Below are 13,927 nucleotides of genomic sequence, written 5' to 3' on the forward strand. Positions count from 1 at the left end.
TTTGTTAACTGTAACAGGGACAGGCTTAGCTGTTTCCCTCATGTTTCCAGGTGTTATGCTAACCGAAGCTAACTAGCTGCTGGCTGTAGCTTCTGTCATTTCATCTCTCTTTAACCTACTTTTACAATAAAGCATCGTCTTGCTCCATGTCACACCCGATCGCAGCGACAACTCAAAAACACACGAGGACGCCCGCATTTGAGCCGGAGAGCAACAATGAAACGACAAATGACAACGTCTCACTCTCTTCTACCAGGACATGTTTATTTACAGCGGCAAATGACAGGAGTCACAAGTGTTCCACAGGTACGTACAGAGAGACATCAATAGTTCCCACCTCCTGCACAAAGCACACTCAGCGGGGGACAGTCCAAGGGACACAGGGAGCATGGGGACAAAGAGGACACATACTGTACACTGACCTCAAACACACCTGTTATACCCCCTACAGAAAAAGGGCCGAGGGATGGTGGAGGAGACAGAGAGGAGGGGACGACGAGAGGGGGGAGGAGGGGATAAGGGGTTGGAGGGTGGGGGGTGGGGGGTGGGGGGGTATTTAGACTCATATTCAAATACAAAAGAACATGTACAAATCGTATAGCCTCCAGGCACTATGCTCCCATATTTACAGTCATTGTAACAGGCAGCGGAACCGCTCCATGGCAGGACCATCCATTTGAGATATGCGGGTACAAGGGCTCACTGTGAGAAAACAAAGCCAGCGCTATGAGGTCTGAGATAAAAACCAATGGAGTCTGAGAGGCGGGGGGGATGGTGGCGAGGGAGCGGCGACAGCAGGGGGCGAGGGGGCTCGCAGTCACATGCGTGGAGTGCTGCAGCCTGGGGAATTAATCACTGTCGAGAACTACATAATCAGGTTCTACCTATCAGAGCGCACTCTGAGACTCACTCGACACTCAGAGGAACACACTCGGACATTCGCACGTGGTCGTAACCTACACGACTCGCGGAGCGGCGCAATGCACCATGGGCATGAAGAGCGGACTCGGTCATGAACTTTCATCCAATAACAGAATTAACCAATAAATTAAAACAAAACTAACGCCAGAGTAGCAAAGTATTGACTTCTCAACTCTGAAACTGACGAGAATATTTTGAAATTAGGAGACTCTTATTGTGAAAAATCAAACTGGGCACACACACATACACAGATGACTTCCAGTGTGTGCAGATACATTCAGCAGACATACATGCAACCTGATTCATGTAGACAAGTGTGTTCACCCATCCATGCATGTATGCGCGCACAAACACACACACACACACACACACACACACACACGCACACGCACACACACACACACACACACACACATTATGGGATGATGCATTCCATTGCATTAAAACCAGACTCTGCAGCCCATCACTGTACTTCACACTCAGGAGTTTCCAGCATCAACCTGGCATCCAGTTGTACTAGGTAGTTGTGTCTATTTCTGTCCAGTGTCTGCACTACATTTCCCAGAATTCATGACGAAATTCAATCATCTGACACATTCTGTGGCAAAAAAGCAGTGATCAAAGATTCATTTGACGGTCTGGAGTGCTGCAGCGGCATCGGACCACAAGGGGGGAAGGAAAAAAAAAAAAAAAAACGAGAAGGCACACTAATGCCGTAATTACTGTCTGCATTGAAATGCCGTGAAATAGCTTTAGGGCATGGATTTTCTGAAGGGAAAGCAAATGACTACAAAAAGCAATATTACACCATCACTGAACTTTGGACCAAAACACAACAGGAGAAGAAGAAAACAAAAACAGCTTTTTCGTCTGAGGAGCGTTCACAAAAAAAAAAAAAAAAAAGAGAAAGAAACAAGGAAACAAAAAAAAAAAAAAACAAGCCTGTTGCATTTTGAAAAAAGACACATCCTTTAGGGTATATTTACATAAAAGCTTTGTAAAATACTCTTTTTTTTTTTTTCACCTATGTACAACACATGACAACATCAGAGAGAACAGCGATCAGACCAGGAACCGAAAAAGGGTTTAAAAATGCATCTGAGGCAGATCTGAGACAGGACTGAACAAAGAAATCAGTGCTCGTCATTAAAAACACACACGTGTTGATTTCGCTCTCGTCGGCGTACCTTTGCTCGTCTGCCGCCCTGCCTCCAGTCTGCTTCTCCTGCAGACGGCAGCAATCACATGACACCAGTTGGGGGGTTGGGGGGGGCGTTTGTCGGGGGACAGTGCAGCGGTTTACTGGACTGTACATCATATGCAGTTTGAACACAGATGAATAAAACATGTTAGAGAATGAGACAATATTCAGTGTCGATATAAAAGGCTTTGAAATCAATGCACATGTGATCGTGTATGCTTCATCAACTGCGACACATTCTTTCTTTTTGTCATCTTTTTTTTTTTTTTCCAGATTTTTGTTTGTTTTCCTGCAACACAAACCAAAATCCACAATAGCCCTTCAGCCTCATCAAATATCAAGACCGAATTCCTCTTAACAATGAGTGTTTTCTACAGTTTTTCACCCCTGAAGTGCTACCAGGCATAAACGCCTCCCGTAAGAACCGTGCATCACCAGGTTTTCCCGAAGCAATAAAACCTCATTAAGAGTGGTTTACCTTTTGTTCCTGAAGGCAGCTAGCTTGAAACATTTGCCTCACATTAGCCAGACACCTGGGCCGGCTATTAAAGGCATGAGAAGGCTGCTGCAGTGTAACACTCAGGTGGTTGGGTTTAAATTGTGATATCCCACAGTGAGGGTCGGCCCACGCGTTCGCTCTGACAAAAAAAAAAAAAAAGAAAAAGAGCAAAGAGCATTAGCGGTGTGAGCTTTGGGGCGCGCTAGCATAGTAGCTCTGCTTGCATTTGTGGTGGTGTGAGCAGTCATAAAGGGGGGGAGTGGGGGTGGAGACGTGATTTGTCACCATTTTAACTGCATGAAAGTCTCATGTGGGTTGTAAAACAGAACAAATGAGCGGACAGGACGAAGAGTGAGGCAAATAAAATACAATCATTGATCAACAAGCCTTCCACTGATGCCATGTTTTTGAGAACATGATACATTTATCACTCAGGGTGTCTAAAAGGTTGACCCTTTCTCTCTTTCTATTTTCTCCCTAGTATTTGTATTTACACATGCCTTTCACTGGGGCATTGTTATAAACAGATATGGTATTTTACTCCACTATTTTCCAGTGTTGTAGTTTCTCTGGGTTTTGGTCTCGTGATCCGAATGTTCTTTTGGTGGCGAGGCGGCCGACCCTTTTTACGCTTTGCTGTCGTCGGGCTTTGTGTGGATGCTGTTGTCACTGTGCACTTTGATTTCAATCGTATCCGGCTTGAGAGACTCTTTTCCATTTTCTTCCTTCAGCGGTAGCTTCCTGCGGGAAAAGAAAAAACACAGAGGTGGATGTGAGATTTGCAGCGTGTACACCTCCCGGTCGGGTAATGGCAGGAACTTAAAGCACAAGTACAACTGATGTGAGCAGGCACAGGCTCGAGGGTGACCACTTAGAGGGTGTTTTTGTATGAAGCAGGCGCATACAGTAAATGCTAGCTAAATTGCTGTAAAGAGACAGAGTGGGCTTAATGATTTTCTCCACAAAACTTGTTCTTTCCTACTTTCAAGCCCACCAGTAATCACCTTTCAGACCTTTTGGCACGTGAATGAGTTTCCCCCATTGGGATTAATATGGCTGGATTTAATTGAAGTGAAAAGGCAGCAGGGATATTAAATATAAATGCCTCTGCAGGGCTGCACAAAAGCCTAAAGAAAGGTGCCTCGCTCAGGCCTGAATGGAAAAGCAGCGGTAGAAATTAAAGTAGTTTCACGAGGAACAACTTCTTGTGTGAATGCTGAAAGAATATAAAGACAACAGAGAGGCTTGTTTTCCAGTTTTTCATATCAGAAGTAACAACAGCAAATACATTCTGGCAACATAATGGCGTGCACCGTTGAAAGTTTGAAATCGCCCTGAAAGGCTGGATTCAGTGCAGTCAGACGGCTCAGAGAGCTGCTCTTTATTTTTCAACGCTCCTTCATGCTTTGACGTTGCAGAAAGCTCTCTGTGCAAATACATGTTATTTTGCATGAAGGGTTTGCAAAACGGTTCAAGCAGGCCGACGGCTCCAAGGGCAGGAAGGAAGAAGAGAGACATCAGCAGTCCTTGGTTAAAGAAAGTGGAAGCTCAGCATCAGAATCTGTGCAGGTTCCTGTTTCACTGTCAAGTGCACAATAATGTCGGTGACAAGCTGGAATTAACAGGTGTGTTGCTTTTGCAAAACTATCCTTTCAAAACAGAAGTAGAAGGTCAGTCCAGGGTTGGCACCATTGGAATATCAGCTCAATAAACTATCGACTGAAAACAACAAACCTGTTCAGTCCAACCACTGAGGACACTGCAGGACAACTGGATCCCAAAGGTTAAGAGCCCAGTTGCTGCGTCATGCTTCTGTAATGATCTGTGGTCGCTGTGTGGACATCTGCTGAAGTTTCAGGTTCAAATATCAGTGACTGAATTCATGTTAAAATAGCCCTAATTGATGGAAAGAAGAAAAAAAGGGTGATTTCCAGCTTTTGAACAGTCGTGGATAGTTTAACAAACTTCACGATGAAGTTCATAAAGAGTCTATGGAGGCGACTCTGGTTCAACGTTGAAGAGTATCTGCAGCCTAAAGCGAACCACCAGTTCGATGAATCGACAGATTTGTTTGCTAATTTACGCCACAAATATCAGCTTTAGTCAGGTCCTGCACGAGTTACTTGTCCTCTGGAGGGACTCTGTGTTGAAATCTGCTTTTCAGACTTTTATCATTTGATTTATTCATGTGCTGACATGGAGCAAATCCCTTCACAAACTAACCGACCTGCAGAAATCCACAGATAAAAAACACATAAAATCAGTTTAAAGGGGCCCTCTGCTTAATGGATAATAGCTTCTGTGGTGCCCTGATGATGTCATAATGATGTCATCAGGACACTCTTAGCTCAGCTTTAGCCTGGAGAAATGTGTTACAGAAACAGGGGCCTGGAGTTTGAAGGGCATTGACCAGGCAGGGAGGGTCAAATGGAAGGATGCATCATGGGAGATGTCGAGCGATGACACAGCATTTTTGGAGGGACTAAAAGAAAGGCTATCTCTGCATCTGCTGCTTCGATTTTGACTATTCTTTTCAACATCTGTCCTTCAACTTTATGGGAGTGCAATATCAAACATCAAGAGGACTCCTTAAAGATACCTGGAGGGGAGAAATTCAGCATTTTATCAAACTTTGTCAGCGAATGTCACAGTCAGAGCATCAGCAGTGGCTTCGCTCCGCTCACTGTCCTCTTAGCTTGGCTGGATGTTGCTGGATTGTCAGTGCCGCGCTCTCACTTTCCCGCCTGCGTCGACCTGAATAACATCAGAGCTGGCGCATCTCCCATTTGCTTTTGATTTGATTCACTTAGAGGCGAGGGAAAAAAAAAAAAAAATCTAATATACATGCATATGTTATTAAGCATGAGCCATTGGATTGGCTGACTGCCTCGTCTCGGGGGCGCTTCTTCATCTCATCCCCCCACGAATCTTGTTTCAGCAGAAGGACATCACAGCTTTGTCTTTATGATAATGTGGCCACCAGATGAAAATCTGCCCAGCCTGTGCTTCCAGTGAAATGATGGATACGAGCTTTTATCTGCATTCAGCACACAATGCTACTTCATCCTAATGCAGTTAAAACAGTGACTGGGTCAAAACTAGAATAGACTCAGCGACATAATGTGACTTAAACACTGGCAATTTCCTCTGTGTATTAGAGTTTATGAGCTATGTGCTTTGTTTTAATTATCCACATTTATATTCTAATTCTACTTCCAATCATGCTGTATTTGCACATTTAAAATGGCCCACAATTAGGCGGTAGCTATTTAAATGAAAGCTACATAAATCCTCCCTCCGTGCTTTCGTAGGTCACTCGCAGACGTCTGCAGAGTTGGAAGCTTCCGACGCACTTGTGCATCGCAGAACAAAGATTTACGAGTATTAATCCGCGAATTAACACACTCACTAAAAAACACCCATTGACAAGCTGACTGAAATTTCAGCGGGGGGACGCCTGAACGACGCAAACACAGATGACAATGAGCACGGAAAGCGCTAAATATGAGGAAAGTATTGAGTCGCAGCCTTTTGCACGTCAAAGCTCCAAAATCCTCTCTTCTCCAACTCATCTTTCGGGATTGGTCGAGGTTTAATAAGGGGAATCAATAAGGCAGCTGGAGCTTTTTACCTGGATTCATCTCACGCTTGTGTCCTCGTATTTTGTGCATCCAGCGTGGATTTGTCCGATTCTATCGAGAGATTTGGGAATGAGGGATTGGGTCACGGGCGGAGAAAGCAGATGGAGGCTTGATCCTCCTCAGTGTGCTTTAAGGTGATCTGTATCAGGCTACCAGCAGGCAGGTGTGAGCACACTTTAGCTGAGGGCTACTCATTTCCTGAGTTCACAGGGTTGTGCTGCTCCTGACTGTGTCGTACTTCAAGCTCCTGTTAATCATTCAAGACTCGTTCACCGCCGTGCATGAGAAACATAAACCATCCATCCATCTGTGCCTTTTAACTCAAAGCCCTGCTCCACTCCCTCTCTTAGCCATGAAACAGTAAATAATTCACATTTTCAAGGCTTCACGTTCCCTAACAGAGAACATACTCCAAATATATAACTGGCAAACTTAATTTTGAGATAAAATATCTTGTTCTATGAGTGAATTCAGGCTAAAATGTCCCTCATTGTGGTATTTAACTTGGATTTTATTCACCTTGAACCAAATTAGACAGTCAGTACAGTCCACAACTGATGTGATGGACCTTAAAACACAACATTTATATCTCAATTACACCTCTATTTAGACTCCTCATGTACGCCGCAGCGGAAAGTTCGAGCATGCGATCACGGTTTCAACGCTGTTTCACAATATTGGATTTTTCTTATTACATAAACAGTAAAATGTCAATTTTAAAAGCCATTCTATATGAGCACAAAATCACTCCCAAATAGATCTGCTCGATGTTTGCCAACTCCAAGGGAGTTTTTCAGTGGGTGAGATCATGAATGTAAAACAGTAGCCCTGCGTGATACTCTACCTAATAAGCCCAAATATTGCAATTGGCCAGAGGGGGGTTCCCCTTTGGCTGATTGGCGGATGTTAAAGTTCCTGCGCGGTGGAGCTAATTTCATGTCCCATTAGCTTCATGCAAGCCCAGATTGGACTTATGTTCAGATGGGGAAGTTTTCTCAACATATGGAAAGATTCTGCCGCTTGCTGTTTCCTCTCTCTCTCAAGGGAACGCACCAACACGTCACTGCAGTTTGTCATTAAACGGTTGATACGCTGGGGATTAGCGCGGGCTAAAACGAGCTCGAAGTAAACGTTCAAAATGTCACCTCCTGCATTTTTTTTAAAACTCTTTCTCTGGCGTGTTAAGTGAAGTGTAATCTCCACAGGCGCCTGATCAAATCTCCCACCATCGATGTAAACTTCTTAATTATGTCTATAATAATTAATCGAGGTTCCCAGTTTCACTTTGGGCGTATAGAACTATGTAGAATGACTGTTGTTAAATAACTGAACAATACCTGGTGCTTGACATCCTCCTTGCTGGGCCTCGTTGGGGGGCTCAATTATTTTAATTTGTAGTAAACGCATGAACGCGTGCGGAATGTGAAAGTAAATTTCATGTATCATTTGCCAGCTACAAACACATCTGATTCCCAACTCACAGCTAAAAATCAACAAAAATGCCAACTGGACCAGATGAAGCAGAGGAAGGAAGAATAAGGCGAATAAGACAAATCAGACATTTTGATTTTGATTTTTTTGGCTCCTTTATATCCCCACACGCTCGCCTCCCCTTTGAATGGAAACAATTAATAAAAATCTCACAGTGCCGACATCAAAAAAGTGCGGTTTTGCCGCCCCTGCTGACAGCACAGCTGCTTGTGAGGAGTCAGACACCTTCATCCTAGTTCCCACTTCCAACAAACGATAGAAAAATAACAAGGGAGACTCCATCACAGCTACACACTGCGGCTTTGGGTTGATCAGACAAGAGCATAGCTTTGCATATGGACAGTAGGGACAGGCCCAAAGACCACACCTGCAGCCTTGATCTTGTTTTGTTTGTTAACCAGTGTGCGGGAAGTATTTAAAGCCTTTGTCGACTGTTACTGTTCTACAATTGCATATCATGAGAGAGAGGCTATATTTAACAATGTTTGGGACACAAAGCAAACAAGTGTGCACCTCATGTTGGCCCGGGGAGATATCAGAGCGTGTATGCAGATGTGTGTTTGTAATATGTAAGCTTCCAAGTGACACCAAAGCTCAGCAGGGGCGTCTTGTTCTTTCCTCTGCTGACGTTAATTAAGCAGAAGGCCATCTAAGGCAGGCCATAAAGGCTGACTGCAATCCCTGCTTTGCAGAGAAATGAATTAGATGGCCTGGGGCCTGAACCACAGCACGTCCCAGAGGGGGAGGGGGGGTGTTGTTTACACTCTTTATCTAAATCTTTACATTTACATTGTTCCTTCTGTAAGCATATTTTATCATAGCTGACACCCAGGATCTTTCAGCGAGCGTATGATCTGGAAGTCTTTGTCAAGGACACTCTAACAGAGCTGCTGGTGGACTCCTTGGCGATTCATTTGATACCTGCTCTGTTGTAGAAATCAGCTTGTTTGCATGGGAAGGATGTAGAGAAACTGCTCCAAGACCAAACAGACGTATCCCCCCGCCCCTTTACAAAGTCAGGTGCGCTCGCTTCCAAAGCCCTCTAGCTTTTGAAGCCCACCGGCTTGTTGTTTGTTCGGGAGTTAAGATGGAGTACTGCAAGATCACACTTAATTAGATGGCAGCCGCTCCAGCGTTTGAAACTGAAGTGCTCTCTACATGTCAATAACACAAACTGTGTTGTCTCCTCCAAAGTCTGCATAATCAAAGTATCTGTAACCCAACCGTGATGTGTATATATTTTACCCGGCACGGCAAAGACAAAGAGGGGAAAAATGTGCTTGCTTGCATAATAAAATGCAATGCGGTGCAAACGTTAAAGCAGCAATTACAGTAGGGCAACAAATCATGGATGACTGACCAAAGCAGTTACAATCCATCAATTTTAATTAATTCACCGTGCCTTTAATTTCATTTTCTGCAACACGGCATCCCAAGCCTAAACGTTTCATGTGTACATGTGAGAACCATCCTCATCTGGCTGTGACAAGAACACATTTCCACTAATTATACTGTAACACACTGTATGAAAGGAGTTAAAAAATCATCTGAACTCGTCATTCCACAAACCAGTGAATAAATTATTAGAAAAAATAGCTTCATAACGTGGAGGTTGGTGCCGGTGTCGAGCTCATTTACTATCTTACAGACCGTAAGATTGTAATAATTCTCAATTGAATAAATAAATATTCAGTCTGAGTATTTCAGTCTGAACTGCCCCTTTGTTCTTATTTTTAAGTCTAACTCAAACCTGAATTCTCATTTCTCATTTGGGAGCAGCCTTCATGTTGAGGGTGAGCATAGTTTCAAACCCCCAAACCTTGACCCATGCACATGTATGTGCTTTCCATTGGTGTTTTCATCAGGATGGGGGCAATTATCAGCATGACAGCTAACTGTTAGCATACTGGCACGAGCCTACGATGCTTATCAATGATTCCTTGGCTAGCAATATATATTCTGGGTAACGATGAGTGCAACAGAATGTGACAAACATCTGGTCACCGTATTCATGCTGTCTAATTTATATTAGCGAGCAAGTTAGGCTAACTAGCTTCCACAGAGAAAACGGAGGTTGCCTTGCCTAGCTTGCTAACATTAGCACTGATTCCCACTGTTATCTGCAGCTCCCGCACCATCAACGCTATGTTCATCCCACTGCACATAAAGGAGAGGGCTAGCTAGTATTAGCTGTCTAATGTACATGCAGAGTGATGCTAAAAGTGGCTAACAGCTATTTTTGAATCCCTGCCAGTTGGAATCAAAGTGATTTGCCCTCAGAGATATTGCACCAATCAAATTAGAGGGCCTAAGTCACAAGTTAAAACATACATACATGCGGATTTCTTTGCAAAAACTTTGTCAAAGTTTGAGATTCCAGATTGCGGATAGTGACACTAATGGAGGTGAATTCTGCTCACACAGTAAACAGATGAATCCTGGAAGCTGCAGCTTGTTTTATCTCAAAGACCTGAGGCGGCAGTGGCTCAGTAAACACAGTTTCTTTCTTCCTTTTACAACATTAAAGCCCACATTGTTCGTGGACAGACAGTCATCCAGCAGCGTTTGCTGTATCACCCGACAAAAGTCCAAATAAAATCATCAAATTATAACTCGAAGTATGGATTTTTGTTCAGCGTCTGACACTGTCGCAGACATGCTTCTTTATCTTGCCATCGCTGCAGGATACAGACGCCTCAACCGTAATCTGCCATTCTGCTTTATATTTCCTGCCCTGAGTCATCAAAGTATGAAGACACTCAAAAGTCTGGTCTGCTCCGCGTCAAATCTGTCACTGAGCCTGTCGTCTAATCCCTGAAGTCTGAGTAAACAGCAGACGCTTCACTGACGTCAGCACAAACCTCTCCTGCATCACCTGAACGTGTGAACTGCCGCTGTGCCACAACGCGCGATCACACTGTGGCATTATTTGTTTTCGGTGACACTTTATTCAGCGGGAACTGTTTGTCACCTGCACAGAACTGCTCTAATGACGGCTCAAATGAAGCTCTGTGTTTATGTCAGGACTCAACTTCTGTCTGACACTGTCCCTCAGGTGCAGGCTGGGCAACTGAGGGGCCACACAGGTGCACAGATCTATTCCTGGATCACTAATTGACAGCTCAGGACTGGGCTGTGACGATCACCAGAAAAATGCTCCGAGACGAGAGCCAAAATTCACACTTTTCAGGCCAAAATTCTGATGTATTTGTTGGATATTCCCACATTTAAATGCTTAAATTTGTGCAATTTTAATGTCCTAAAGCAAGAAAAACTTCAATGTATTGTGTAGCACTTACGCCTGTGTATTATATCACTGTTTCTGTGCTGCGCAGCTCTGTTAACCTATCAGGATCAAGGCGTGCCAGTCTTTTCTCTTCGCAGTCAAGAAGTTAAACTTAACACTTCTGATCGACTTTTGACGTCAACGGGGCCACTGCAAACACCTCCGAGCCCGCCCCGACTGATCTTGGCACAATTTGACAGATTCATAACAGATCGACACCCTCGCATCCTCCATCATCTGCAGGTCCGCTGGTCCAGCTCTGCCTCTGGGGTTAAAACCACACTGCTGAGGGGGCTGCTGGCCACTCCCCGCTCAGCTCCAGGTGAGAAAACAGGCGGTGAAGGCTGACTGTGACCACCTCCACCCGGTGTCCTAAAAATCTCCACTCACCCACAAAACTGAACACAAACACCCTCTGATCTGTGCCACTTATCACCCCCCTAATTTAAAGTTCACCTCATGCCATTTATCACCGAGCGCACTCTTATCGATATCATTGATATTGCTGCGCAGTGTCTGCTGGTCTTTACAACTTATTACCCCTCAGCACCTTCACACTCGCACTATTGACATCTCGCAAACTCAGAAGGAGTGTCTGAGCTTTGCATTATCTCAAGCATTTTCTCATTATATTCACTTCAGCTCAGCGCTATGACTCACTGTACACATGAAAACCGCATTACTTCATTCTCTCCACACGAGCCCAAAGAAAAATTCAATTTCTATCCGACCAGAGTTGTGTTTTTGCAGTCATGGCCATCATTCCTGCCTCAGTTCCGAATCCAATTTCACTGCATAAGAAATCCAAAGGTGCAAAGACGGAAGTGCAACGGCGCTACAGTACAGCTTAACAGGAGCTGACACTACTAGAAAGTTAATACTGCTGATCTGATTGGCTCTTGTGACACCAGCATTACTAAATATTAGCCACAAATATATTACAGGGTGAATAATATAGATATCCACAGATAGATTTTTATACTGTGGCCACTGCAGACGTAGCAGCTGGTTGGGAATAACAGTTAGAAATCATGTCCTCAGAATGATCCACCGTGTTCTGCACCTGCATGCTCATGTGACATAACCAGAGATGCATGCATAAATACTGCAGCCCTGCAAGATGGAATTTATATTCAGAGTTCACTGACATCTATCTTTGTTTTGATTTCCGGACGGATGCTTCCGATCAGCTGTTTCCAGCCTCTCTGACCTCCTCACAGGTCGCGTATAAGTGATGAGTAGTTAAGAGTGATTCTACCGAAGATAGTGGAGCATCATCTTATGACCCAACTCTAGTGATAATTCTCGGCATTTCACAAGTTGGATCTTATTTTCACGGCCTTCATTTGTCAGTTACGATAACTCAGTCGTCCCAGATCTCAACAACTCCCCCGATTTAGAGAAGAGTGTCCCTTTAATCTGCTCCATACAACGCCCCAGCTGTGCTCTTAAGTTGTGTCCATGAATCTGTATCTCAGCAACGAAGCTGCAGGAGAAAAATCATAAACAATATGAATGATGGACAAGCTCTGATAATAAGACCCAGACTGTAAAAGAAATATAGAGCGATCCCACTCCTGCCTGTCTCCACCGTTTTGCACCATTCAGCTGCAATTTACATGAAGCACAGCACCACACTGTACATCTGTGACCTTGCTTTGTGTTTGTGATGTGACTGTACTAAATTATCAACTCTAATACAGCCATAAAGAAGCTGTAGCAGCAACACGGAGCGTCACACAGCCTGTAAATGCCTGTGTGAGTTGCTGCTACAGTGGCTGCTCGAGCATAAAGCTGAGGCGCATTCTGCATGCTGTCTAGGCAGGCAGGCAGGCAGTCAGCCCTCCAGCACTGCGAGCTTAGTGACTCAGCAAAAGTCAACCGCCCCTCCCTCCCGTGCCCTCTCTCTGCATCCAGACACTGGCCTGGCACGCTGACAGGTTTAACACAAAAATGGCACTGCTGAGGCCAATGAATCACACTCTGTGGCTGCTATCTTGCAGAACCCTGGTTTGGCTAGCACCCTGCATAAAACAGTACTGGGACTAAATCTGAAAATCGATTGTGCTATGAATTTCATGGGGGGTGGGCTTTTAAATTGCATGCTGTCTGATGAGAGGGGGGAAAAAAAAGGCAGTGCGTGTTTGCTCGTCTCAGACTTACATGCAGTGACATGAGACCATTTGCATGCAGAATTATGTAAATACGGAAGTACAAAACACAGACGTGGCAGCACATGAAGCCGAGATTTCATGCATGCACATCATGAACGCACACGTACGCACAATGCATGCAAAAGAGGTACTTCAAAGGTGAACTCACAGCACATTGTATGAAACGCACGGATGGTAGTGAAGAAGACATAATCAAAGACATACTGTGGCTGAAAGGGTGGTTGGGCGGCTGTTGTAGGTGTACCTACAGTAAATGGTAAAAAATAAGTCTCCTTTTCTCATCCTTTTTCTCATCCACAGTAAATAAGAGGATTCTAAGCTATCCATGACAGGAGTGTCACTGCGCTACTCATATCTGCTTGAGAGGTGAGACTTAATCTTGCGAAATGATTGAGAGGAGCACAAAGAAAGGAAAAGTGATAACAATTTGTGACGCTTTTTTTTGAGAGTAATAGCTTAAAATCCTTGACAAAATGGGAACTTTTTGGACTTAATTCTAATTGTCTGAGAAACATGAAGGTACTTTTGTCTGTCTAAATCAGGTTATATAACATTTTGGATCAAATTTCTTGACATCTTTGTGCAAATGTGTGTTCGTCCATTCAGGGATTTCAGTTCATTGTTGCATGAAAATTCCACAGCATAAACAGTAGTTGACAGAATGACCCAATGCAGCCCACAAACATTAAGATACACCCACAGCAGATGCTCCCT

At 44.2% G+C, this 13,927-nt stretch overlaps 1 protein-coding gene across 2 annotated transcripts in view; it reads right to left on the reverse strand.

Annotated features, from left to right (window-relative positions):
* Positions 1-243: 243 nt before the first annotated feature.
* Positions 244-13,927, reverse strand: part of ncam2a (neural cell adhesion molecule 2a) — a 262,069-nt gene continuing 248,385 nt past the window's right edge. The window contains exon 17 of one of the 2 annotated variants that reach the window (XM_076723635.1): positions 244-3,362. In XM_076723635.1, the coding sequence (XP_076579750.1) occupies positions 3,248-3,362 (115 nt within the window). In that variant the 3' untranslated portion in view covers positions 244-3,247. The remainder of the gene's footprint in view (positions 3,363-13,927) is intronic. The other variant, XM_076723636.1, reaches the window with a different exon arrangement.

The sequence above is a fragment of the Chaetodon auriga genome, chromosome 23 (genome assembly GCF_051107435.1).
Source record: "Chaetodon auriga isolate fChaAug3 chromosome 23, fChaAug3.hap1, whole genome shotgun sequence".
In the NCBI taxonomy this organism is placed as follows: domain Eukaryota; kingdom Metazoa; phylum Chordata; class Actinopteri; order Chaetodontiformes; family Chaetodontidae; genus Chaetodon; species Chaetodon auriga.